General features: G+C 50.6%; 1 protein-coding gene across 10 annotated transcripts in view; it reads right to left on the reverse strand.

Moving 5' to 3' along the window:
- Positions 1-11,985, reverse strand: part of NEO1 (neogenin 1) — a 165,339-nt gene that overhangs the window by 5,356 nt on the left and 147,998 nt on the right. For 4 of the 10 annotated variants that reach the window (XM_042022695.1, XM_042022692.1, XM_042022690.1 and 1 more), the window contains exons 20-26: positions 10,460-10,654; positions 9,828-9,860; positions 6,271-6,339; positions 5,411-5,558; positions 3,665-3,903; positions 3,057-3,149; positions 1,065-1,223 (exon numbers count right to left, since the gene is read on the reverse strand). In XM_042022695.1, coding sequence (XP_041878629.1) covers positions 1,065-1,223; positions 3,057-3,149; positions 3,665-3,903; positions 5,411-5,558; positions 6,271-6,339; positions 9,828-9,860; positions 10,460-10,654 — 936 coding nt within the window. The remainder of the gene's footprint in view (positions 1-1,064; positions 1,224-3,056; positions 3,150-3,664; positions 3,904-5,410; positions 5,559-6,270; positions 6,340-9,827; positions 9,861-10,459; positions 10,655-11,985) is intronic. The other 6 variants (XM_042022694.1, XM_042022693.1, XM_042022689.1 and 3 more) reach the window with 3 other exon arrangements.

Below are 11,985 nucleotides of genomic sequence, written 5' to 3' on the forward strand. Positions count from 1 at the left end.
GGATGGCTCCGGGGCCACTGGGACACAGCCCCTATTCCTCACTGGGAAGGCTCTGGGCCCAGCGGGACACAGCCCCTCCTCCCAGGGCACGGCGTCTGCAGGGAATGCCCCCATGGCCCGCTCTGAGGGGACTGTCGGCTGAATGGGAACGAAACGAGCTGAGAGCTGAGTGGGAACAAAACGAGCTGAGAGCTGAGTGATTCCCCCTCTCCAGCAACACCACATCAACACTGTGGCACTGAAACAGCTCCAATCCTCAGACACACAGCACAGAACACGAATCCACAGCCTCCTTTTACCCCAGAGTACCTCCCAGAGTTGGCATTTTTAACTAGGAGCACTTCAAGCACACAGCACTGTGGTGGTCACAGAGGAGCCACACTTGAAATCCATCTACTGAGACTCATGGAATGGTGTGGGCTGGAATGGACCTTGCAGCCTCAGGAACTGTTCTCATAAGGAAACACCACTTTTGGCTGTGACCCCTTCAAATGTTGACCTTGAAGCAGAGAAGTTCAGAGTTCCCTTCATCCCAACATGTTACCCACGTGCACATTTAGCAAAACCATTGCGTTGGAATTTTTCAGAGCTCTGGAGACTTTAGTGCTCTCCAGAACTACTGCAAATGATTCCAATCAAGCCTGGAAGTGCTGCGTGGAAATCACCCCTGTTCTCTGTGTGCCCCCATTCTCGGTAGCCAAGCCTAGACTTTCCTCCCCTCTTGGTTTCAAATTGTATTAATTAGGGGAAAAGTTATCCCACAAAGCAGCTCAGATTTAATCTGATTGTTCAGACTCCAGGGCTGGAGGCTTTAGCAGGAGGAATCCCCCTGTTTGGAGCTGTGTATAGAACATTAAACCCCCTTTTCCAAGGACACCATCACGGATGTCAAGGATCAACATCCGACCTACCCAGGAAAACCCAGCCCATCCGGGATTCTGTCTGTACCTAACCCATCCCTCATGGAACCCCACAGAGGAGACTGACCGAGCTTCAGGCTCCGATTTCCAGGTGTTCCCCTCACTGTTCCACAAAGCAGCACCTCCCTGAGGTTGGTCTCTCACCTGTGGAGTCGGCCCTGTCCGAATGGGACATGGCAGAGCCCAGGGGCCACGGGCTGAGCTGGTGGTGCAGGAAGCTGCGGGTTGGAGAGGCGAGGCTGCCGGAGTGGAAATGGTGGTGAGGGGGGTCGAGGGAATGGATGGGATGAGCACTAATCACAGCTGTGGATGAACACAAGACAGAGAAACACTTAACACACACACACAGGACAGGCTGGGGACACCCCTCCCTGCTCCAGCAGTGAGCCAGACCCTCGGCTGATTTACAGCCCAGCTTAAAGCCCTGGGTTATCACACCTCAAACATGCTTAGGACAAAAACATCACCCAATTACAGCTCCAAAAACTCTGCCACCAGCTCTTAATGCACTGCTTGATTCCAAGGAAGGTTCAGAAGAAGAGTAAAGAGAATACAGATCTACCATCCATATCCAGTATAAAGAGAAATGAGGTGTGTTAGACAAGAAACAGCCCTTTGCTTCCCAAAGTCCTCCCAGAATTTCTGTATTCCGGGAGGTGAAGCAGGAAGTCACCAGATACACCCCATTGCTGCCAATTAACTAAAATGGCACAGTGAATTACCATAATTCAGTAGCTAGGAGGTAAATAATAACTGCATCTGAATGCTCCAGTGGGTGGTAGAAAGCCATGGGAAGTTGTGCAGGCCCAGAGCTGGACACATGGAATGGTCCTGGTGGGGCTCACTGAGAAAGGGCCTCCCAGGGTGCCAGGGTGAGCTCCATGACAGAAGGGCACCTGCAGACCCCACATTGATGTTCCCACTCCCATAAAGCAGAGCCTGTGGCTGGAGGCCCTTGGAGCTTTCACAAACAGGATGGAGAGTCCAAGTGTGAAAGCCAAGCTCCAGCCTGAGGCACCGGCAGACCTTCCACACCTTCCTCATGCTGTCCTGCCCCTCAGCTGGGCCTGGTCTGTGCCCCCCAGGCAAGGCAGGAGCTGACAGAGACAGGGAAGCAGCCAGGCTTGTCCAGAGCCTGGCATGGGACAGGGACCTGTCACACACCCATGTCTGACACGGCTCCTAAGGAATTCAGTGTAAAACTGCATCCTCTGCTCCCTCCTCGCACATGGGAAGCTGGGAGACAACACGGAGATCGGACTACTGAGTCAAGATGCTGCTCTTGGAAAAAGGCTACAGAACAAGAAAATTCACAAACTGAGCAATCAGGTCACCAGGACACTTGAAAAAGTAGGTAAGGTCAAGAATACCAAGTCCTCAGTTCAGTTTTTAATTAAAGCAGAAAGAAAGTGGAGATGTAATGGACTACTCAGAAACAATCCCACAAAACACAGGGGTTGTGGCAGCAGTCACCTGGCTACAGGCAGAGCATGACCACAGAGCTCAGGGAAGTCTAAAGCTCAGCCCGGGTGAGCTTGGTGTGAGTTTGCCTCCCAGTTCTGCCCCTGCACAGTAACTCCCGAGCTCCTCACTGGTGTCCCCACACAGCGTTTCAGTCTGGCTGTTCAGAGGTTCAGCCAAGTCCCTTTCCATCTCAGAGTAATTTGAAAACTATAGATATATTGTTTAGTTCTTAAAATATTTCATAATAATGATAATTTTGGTATCAGAGAAGGATCCCAGGGCAAAGAGGTCTCAAGGAGCTCATAGTAAAGTCAGAGAAGGCTCTGAGAGCAGCCACTGCTGCTGTCAGGGGAACCTGACAGAGATTCCAGCCCCAGAGAGTCCAGCTCTCTCCTATGGAACAGCTGGACACCGGCAGAGTTCCAAGGGAATGATTACGAGAAGCAGCCAGGCCCACAGGCTGTCCCTGGAGAGCCCCAGACTGGGACAGACAGACCTGGACACGCTCCTGCCCTCACCCCAGTACAGCCACTCCTGGTCCCTTCCAACACAGCCTCACTCTGCCCGCACCAGGAGGGGCTCAGGAGCCTTCCCTAAGCTGTTCCTGCTGCCCAGGATGGGATTTCCCGGGAGCAGGGAGTGGCTCCAGCCAGAACGGGGATGTTCACTTACGCTGCGGCGGCTGAGAATCAAAAGGCATCATCATCTTGGGCCTCATGCCCCTCCGTCCTGCCAGCGTGGACATGCTGTCCTCTGACTCGTGTCCTGAGGGGAAACAGCCATGTTATCCCTCTGCAGGCAGGCCCCTGTGCAACCACAGCAGCGTTCCAACACTCCTCCCTTTGTTCCTGCTCCCAGGCAGGTCTGCAGCCACCAGTGATACAAACAGCCCCTTACCCCTGTGCTGGAAGGTGGGAGGAGGACAGTGAGGGTGCGGGCTTTTGGGCACTGGAGAAACTCTCCAGGCCCCAGTGCAAACTTCTGGCAGTGGTTCAGCTCTGGGCTGAAAGGTCAGACACAACTCCAGTGGTTTAATATGAAGTGAGATGATCTTCCCATTACTAATCACTATTTACCAAGAGAAAGTAATGATTTAACTCTTGGATGCTCCATTTCCTCACTAAAACACGTGATCCAACCTCTTCAGAGTCTTAGAAACCAGGAACAAACCCAATTCACTACTTGGAAAACAAGAACAAAAAAGAGTAACTAAATCATCTCTCAATAAAGTGATTTCATCAGCCACAGTGAAATGCATTTCACTGCTCATGGCCGCTCACCTCTGTAGGAATTCCGCCGCTGATGGATATTGCTGTCCATGGAATTATCCACCGGGGTGATGTCCTGGGAGTTGCGAGGGATCGGGGTGTCTGTCATGATGGGATTGGGATCTGGGGATTTATCAATGGGTTTGAGCTCCAGCCTCTCATGATGGATCCAAAGGTCGGGAGGTTTGACATCTTTGGAGTTCCCTTTGTACTTGTGGGAGCCATTGACGGATTTGCAGGCGGCTCGTTTCCTGGAAGGAAAGCAAAGGAGATGTTCTCCACTTCTTGGAAAAGCAACTTTTCCCTGGGATTTCCCTCAGATCTTGCTGGGCACAAGTTTCCCACTGGGCAGGGAGCTCTGAATGTTGCACATGAGCCCCACGGACACCTCAAAGCACATCCTGAACTCTCGAATCTGTCTCCGATGGTACCCCACGTGCAGCCCTGGCTCTGCAGCCCAGCCTCATTAACAATAATTAAGTTTGCAGAAACTCTGGTTATTAAGGGAATATTCCAAAGCTGTGCCCATATTCTGGGCTCACCAAGCTCCAGCAGCAGCTGCAGGAGGACGTGCAGACAGCCAGTTATCCCAAGAGGGTGGGAACACAGGATTAATGACAGGAACGCTGCTTCCAGCCCCACTCAGGCTGGACACATCCCACTGGGGAGGTTCCCATCGTGCTGAGCAGCAGCAGCAAACCATGGTGAGGCAGAGATTTGGGATGGCAGAATTTTGGGAAAGCAAAATGCAGGTTCCAGCACTGCTGCCACACTGACTCCTCACTTTGGGCCATGGCAGAGCTGGAGGAGGGGTCCCTCTGGGAGCAGACTTCCTGGGAATGGCTCAGACATGGATAAATGTCACTGACAGAGCCTCTGGCAGGGGTGACTCCCACATCCTGCTCCCACTGGAGCTGAGGAGTGACAGGGATCAGATATTCCCTGGCCAAGGGCACTCAGAAATTGCGATTTCACAGGGTTACTTCTGCTCTGAAGATAAAACACATCTCCTGGCACTGGCCCATCCCTGCTGCCCTCTCCCGAGCACAGCCCCAGCTGCCAGGCGTGCCAGGGCCAGCTCCTCCATCCCTGCTCCCTCTCCTGCAGCTCTGCAGGATGGTCCTGCTGCAGAGCAAGTGCAGATTACCCAAGCCTGGCTTTTCATCACTTCCTTAGAAGTCTGTTCTGCCTAACAGCATCTTTTCAAACTTCAAATACAGCTCTGCTCCTTCAAAGAACACACAGAGAGGCCCTGCAGGGGCCGTAAGTGGGAGCATCACTGCTGCAGCATTAAGGCAGATGCTCTAAGGAGGGAAGAATTCAGACACAAACACCGGGATTTTGGAGCACTTTTCTAAGGAATCCAGCACCACATTCAGATTCCACTCCAGTGATCCTGCTAAAAACTGGGTATTGTCAAGCACAGCTTGTGCACTGAGCCCACACATGCGGGAGTGAGGAGCTGCCTGAGCTCTCGAGCTCTCCCACCTCCCAACACATGGACTGGCTCCAGTTTGGAAACTTTCAAACGACAATTTCTCCTTGAAGGGGGCTCAAGTGCAGGCCCACCTGGAAGCACTGCCCCGGTTCATGTGTGAACTCTGATGGTTTGGAGCTCTGGGACATTGACAGAAAACCAGAGCAGCAGCAGCACCTGCAGGCTGCAGGACTTACAAGGAATGCACTCTAAAGCATCCTAAAGAATTAAACAACAGGATTCCCTAAGCCAGGCAGGGCCCGGCCCCCCAGCCCCGTTACTTTTTCTGGTGGGACGTGGTGCGGCGCGTGCAGAAGACGGCGACGATGACGACGATGACGATGGTGATGACGCCCACGGACACGATGATCACCAGCAGCATGTTGCTGTCCAGGGGGGACGTGGGGCTGCCATGGGGACTGTTACTGCCTGCCAGGGTCGGGAGGGGAGGAAAGGCTCATTTATTACGCAAGAAAAGCAAGCAGTGCCCACCAAAGACAGCCAGCATGCTGCAGATCAGCAGGAGGGGAGGGATCTCAGGAGAAGTGTTCCATTTCTTTGGCATTTGCCAACTGTTTCTACTCCATTGTTCCATCTGGAAGTTGATTTGTAGATCCATTTCCTACTGAGTCTATCAAAATCTAAGTGCAGCTTACTCAATTACCACACTCACTGTAAGCAGAGTCAGCCTGGGATCCTGCTAAACCTGCAGCACCACAGGCTCCCCTTGGAGCCAACAACCACTGGGATTGGATCAGGAGCCTGCTGGGGTCACCTGGCTCCAAAGGAAACCCTTTATCCAACCCTAGGGAGCATTCCCTGAGGACAGGGCATCCCAACACACAGCACTGACCAGGAAAAGGAGCAGAGGAGTCTTTTCCTTCCTCATCTGCTCCTACAGAATTGACTTCCCACTCCAGCAGCCATTTCACACCAGGCTGGGAGCAGCTCTGGGTATGGAAATGCCACAGGAGTTCCCAGCTGCAGCAGGGACACCACGGCAGGAGTGTGGCAGGATTTCCTGAGTGGAACAGGGATCATCCCACAGAGCAGAAGCTCTGGAACTGCTGCTGGAGTATTCCCTGGCTGACACCAAACTGGAACCAAACTGGGCCATGGAGAAGCTTTGCCCCACACTCACCTCCCAGCGGGGGTTTGTAGTCTGGGCCCAAGTCCATGGGGCGACTCCCCTTCCCGGCAGATCCCGAGGCTGGAAAGGTTGGACACAGTGGAATTTTACACACACAGACACAATTCAGCATCTCTGAGTCCTCCTTTAGAACATCCCCAAGCCCCCAGGAGCAGATTTTCCCTCCTTTTCTGTCCCTACACCACAGTCTGGCTTTGCACAGCACCCATTTCTCCAAGGAAAGAGCCATTTCTCCAAAGGAGCTCTTTAATAGTTTCCCAGTTATTATTTATTTTGCTAATTAAGCTCAGGAGCCTCTCCTAATTTCCTTTTAAAAATGATAATAAAGCCCATTTGAAGTAAGGCACAGGCCCATGTTGAGGCAAATGGCTTTGCCACACTTACACTGACAGTTCATCACCCTGGAACAGGAATTATCCGGGTGTCTTTTCCTAACACCCAACTCCAGCAGCTGCGGGAGTCTGGAAATGGCTGGAGGATCCCAAGCACAGTAAATGTAACATTAAGGCCCTGCCTAGCCATAAAAACCTGCTTTCAGCTCCTCCCCATTCTCTCCTGCGCACCACAAGTGCCAACAAAGCACCACAAAAACGGTTTTGATGAAACCTGAGAAACCATCAGTTAGTTACATCCAAACCTGGTCCTTCCACTCTGTGTTTTCATTAAAAGGCACTAATGCAAAATTAATGACAAAACACAGGAGCAGGGGAAACATTCAGCAACGGTGCAAAGAACAATATTCCTCTGGTTACAGAACCCAGAATATTTGGCACATTTTCACACCGTTCTACTAAAAAACCCCTCCAAAAGCTCAGGCAGTGTGGCAGTTTCAGAGTCAGGAGAAGGATTTTTTCAGTTAACAATGCCCTTTAACCAGGTAGTACTAAGTGTTAAAGGATGTGTAACAAATGGAAACTGAAGCTCAAGCGAGAGCCTGTGAATTGGTCCCTGAAATAAAGCAAAATGGCAAAGCCAGGCAGGGGCAGGGGCAGGGGCTGAACCTGGGGAGGGGAACAAGGAGAACGTTCTGTGTGTGCAGAGAGCAGCTGGAGCCTGCAGTGATGGAAAGGAAGCACTGCAGGACAATGGGACATGGAAAGGACCCAGGGACCTGCCAGGATGGAGGGGACACGGCCCCAGCATTCCCTTTTTGGGGACCAATAATCCTGCAGCAGCAGAGACAGACTGGAACAGCATCAAACAGTTTGTGTTTCATGTGTCTGTGTCTGTCTGGCCTGGAAAGCCGCCCTGGAAAGGTGAGAACCCCCAGCCAGAGTCTCTGAACCCCTGAGCCTGGCGCTGAGGAGCTGCTCCAGACAGAGGAGCTGTGGGAGAGGGGGGTACATGAAGAACCAGCAATATTTTAGGAGGGCAATCAGACACCCTGAGCATTTCTAGTGGAGCAGCTGCAGCCCTAACGCAGGTGAGGTGATGGAAAAGGGGATGGAGAGGAGATGGCACACACTTTACATCCACCCTTCTGTTTCATGGAAAACAGGTATTTTCAAAAAGCTAAATGTCAGCCCATACACGTGGCTGGTAACAGTAACTATGCAGATATATAATGAGAGATCTATAAAATATACTGGGTTTAGGCCTCCAGGAAACGTCTGGCAGAGTGCTGTGCAATGCTTTGTTAAAACAGCACCATAAAAAACCCATGTGGCACCTATTAACAAAATTAACAACAAATTAACTGATAAGAATGAGAATTATTCACGAGGAATGTTTCCAATGAGTTCTGCAAGGACCTGTGCTTGGCCAAGTGCAGCTCAATATCCTGAACAACATCATGAAAGAGAAGGGAATAACTGCCCTGAGGTCAGCAGGGGACATAAAATCAGGGGTAGGCAAGAGAGAGACAATGCACAATGATCCTCATGGAACCCGGGTCCTCCCTGACAAATTCAGGATGAAATTTAGGTACCCAGCCAAGGTGTTTCTCAGGATCCAACTCCTAAACCCACAGATCAACAGTGTAAACCTTTAAATAAATTCCAGGGAGCCCCATCTCTTACTCACTGCGACCTATTTTCAGGAACAGTTTAAGACAGCATTTGCTGGAATTGTTTTCCATTCAGCCTGTGAACCTCCACGTTACAATCTATCCAGACAGAACATTTGCACTGTGGGTGACTTCAGGATGGGTTTACTTGATCAGAGACCTTAATCTCTGCCTTAGGACAAGGCCAGTGCAACCACCTGAGAGCAACAGGCCCCGAGCTCTGACCAAGCTCTCTGCTCCAGAAGGGGGTGGGAAAACAGAATCGTGTGCCGAGTTCAGAAGGAAAACATTGAAGCAAGAAAAGAGAGAAAAGGACAGAACCATTCAGATCCCATTCAGTTTTGCTCCCAGCTCCCAGTAACTTTCTGGCTCTTTCCTGCAGGTCCCAGTCTGGCAGCTCAGTGATGCTGTCACAGGGCAGCTCCTCAGCTCCTCTCCTGCACTTCCTCTGCCTTCCCCTTTCCCACATTTCAGCTACTGCCACGATTTCAACTTTCCCAGTGTCCTTACAGGAATTCTCAAACAAAACCCTTGGCTTTGAAGACTTATAAATAATAGGAAGTGATAAAAACTGATCATTACTAGGAGAACGTGCTACTTTAGGATGGGACAGTGGCTGAAATGGGGTTGGAATGGGGAGAAACAGAAAGCAGCAACTTTCACCTAAACCCTGTAACCTTCTCCGATTCCCTCCCGCTGCAGACACTGGAGCATCTGCTTCCCATACCTCAGCCCCACCTCCAGGACACCAGGATGGGGATCAACTTACTCCCTGACTGCCCCTGCTACCAGCATTACCTGGCACAGAGTAAAAGCACATTTAATAAATTGCTCCAAGAACCAGGCTGAGGAGCCAAGAGAGGAGCAGCTCCCTCAGAGCCCCTTTAGGATCTCTTTAATTGCATGTCTAAGTTGTTTGCCAATGGCCTTTTTAACTCATCCCTTCAGATTAATTCTCCCCTTTTTATGGGGCTTGTAGGTTATTTGGAAGAAAGCAAGAAGAGCCCTGGGACATCCACCTTCTAATTCGATGTAGGAAGCTCAGAGCTCCCATTTTTCAAGCAAACATTTTAAAACCTTAAGGCTTTTAGGAGCCAGTGCTGGGCTCCTCAGGAGAGTCTGGGCTCCAAATGAGCTGACACGCAGAATCTCTCCTGCACAGAGCTTTCCAGGGCTTCCCTGCCTTTATTATGGAATGAATCCTCACAAGCAGCACTTGTGCTAACCAGAATCCCTTTGATCTTCCACCCCCTCGTATGTGGGCAGGGCTGGATGGGCATCACTGGCTCCAAAGCCATTCCCACAGAAGGATTCAGCGCTGGCACAACCCCCACGGCCCTTCCTGGGACACCTCCACAGAGAGCCCTTTCCATCCTACCACCCAGGCCCAGGATTCTCAGCTCTCCCCTGGCAGCACAGCAGGAGCTCGCCCGCTCCCAGTTGGAGCAGCAGGACCCTGTTGCACTGAGAAAATGTCACAGCACATGGACAGCAAAGCAGAACGGTGAGGGATGGAGACAGAGAAATGTGGCTGTTCATTTACCTTGATCATTGGGCATTTTATCTGAGGACTCAGCTTAGTGGGGCAAGCACAGGGAGGAAAAAAACAAGAGACACATCACAAGGCTTGAAGGAGTGAGACAGAATTCCAAGTTTCCCACAGCACAGGGTACAGCTCTTGATTCTCAGCACTAAAGCTCATGTGGAGAAGTGTCCAAGGCCAGGCTGGACAGGGCTTGGAGCAACCTGGGCTGGTGCAGGTGTCCCTGCCCATGGATGGGCTGTAAGGTCCCTCCCAACCCAATTCTATGATAAGATTCTATGACAATAAACTCGTAACTTTGTTTTCCCAAGCTCTCTCACATTTTACTCTTTACTATGTGCCCATCAGCATCAGCTCCTGAGTTAGGGGCCTGTTGCACCATCTCGTTCCCAGGCACACAGGACCTGGCCTTTCACCGCAGCCACCCCGGGTTTGTAACACCTGAGCGGCCCAAAGGCCCCCCAGGCACTGTGCAACAGCCAGTGAACCCAAGAGCTGAGCTCCAGCCACAGGGATCCATTCCACACAAGCCAAGCCCATGGAAAATGTCCCTCCACAGCCCCTGCCTTTCCCAGGAGCACAGCCCGTGCTCCTCACCCCCGCTGCCCCGCGGGGCCGCAGGGCCAGGGTACCTTTGGGGGTGCGGAACTGCACGGCCTCGGACATGGGCCCCATCCCCTTGGAGTTGCGGGCCTGGATCTTGAAGAAGTAGGGGGTGTCCAGGGTGAGCTCCTGGATCTGGTGCGTGAGCCTGTTGCCCACCACGGGCTCGATGACCCAGTCGTGGATCTCGGCGTTGACGTCCGTGCTGTAGTAGATGATGTACCCTGGGCAGGGGAAGGGGACAGTTCCAGGCACGCAGGGACAGCGAGCCACAGCACCCCATGGGAAATGTTCTGCTTGCCAGGGAAACCACCAGGGACTTCCCGAGTGTGCTCTGACTTTGGCAAACACTGAAACCATGTTCGAGTATCAGCCAGCCCTCCCATCTTCCCTTTGAACTGCTCAAAATAGATGGTAAGAGAAAAAAGCCACTTAAAGTATCAAGGGTATTTCTGTTCCCTGAGCATGGACAAATTCCTATTTCCATCCCTTTACCTATTCATAGAACAAATAAAGTAAAATAAAATAAAGCTGCCATTATCAAAACATCCTCAAAGAATTAATATGATATTATTTAAATTACGTTAAAACAATAAAACGTTCTTGTGCACAGCTAAACAACTGGTGTTTATAATGATTTCATTATTTTTCAGTGTATTTACAAAGGCAACAAGAATCTGAAGAGAACTGAGGCTGCCCTGCACATCCCAGAAAAAAAGGCATGGGAAGAGTTTATGATTTGTTATTAAAATACACTGAAATCACAGATCACTACGCAGTAAAACCTTTATAACTTTTTTAGATAAGAAACATAGATCAGCATAAAATAAATACTTGAACCTCTATATATTTATATACACATAGAAATAAATACCTGAATCTATATTTAATATACATATTGTATATAATAATGCACATGATATATTTTTATATATTGTTTATATATTTGTATCATTATTTATATTTATATCTAGGTTCAAGTATTTATTTTACATGTAACATATATAGAAATATACATTTTTAAATAACTATATATCTTTTATGTATATATGTTATGTATCTATATATCTGTAATATTTATACAGATAGATATGAAGTGATGCCAAAAGCAATATAACAGTCTAGAGGCACAAGTACTGAATTAACTTCGGAGTGTCCTAATTAGTCAGCAGCTCTAACGATGCCCAAGCGTGTGGGACCTAGGCTGGCCCAGCTCAGCATTCCATGCCCATCCCATCCCCAGCCAGGGAGACTGGAGCTGGAAAGCCGAGCATTCCATGGACGGGGGGGGGCATGGAATGACATCACCACTCGGAATTCTGGCATCACCGACAGCACAGAGTGAGTTAATGAGGAACTAATTAGTGCCGGGCGCTCGGCTGGAAGGGGCTGTTCCCACCAGAGGGCACTCGGGCCCCACATCCCAAAAACTGCTTGGGCCCTGGGAAAGGGGAGCTGGGGATGGGCACTGGGAAAGGGGAGCTGGGGATGGGCAGGGGATGGGCACTGGGAAAGGGGAGCTGGGGATGGGCACTGGGGAAAGGGGAGCTGGGGA

Source organism: Corvus kubaryi, unplaced genomic scaffold, assembly GCF_017639235.1.
Source record: "Corvus kubaryi isolate FWS band 111438036 unplaced genomic scaffold, C.kubaryi_AGA036_p1.0 37220, whole genome shotgun sequence".
Lineage (NCBI taxonomy): Eukaryota > Metazoa > Chordata > Aves > Passeriformes > Corvidae > Corvus > Corvus kubaryi.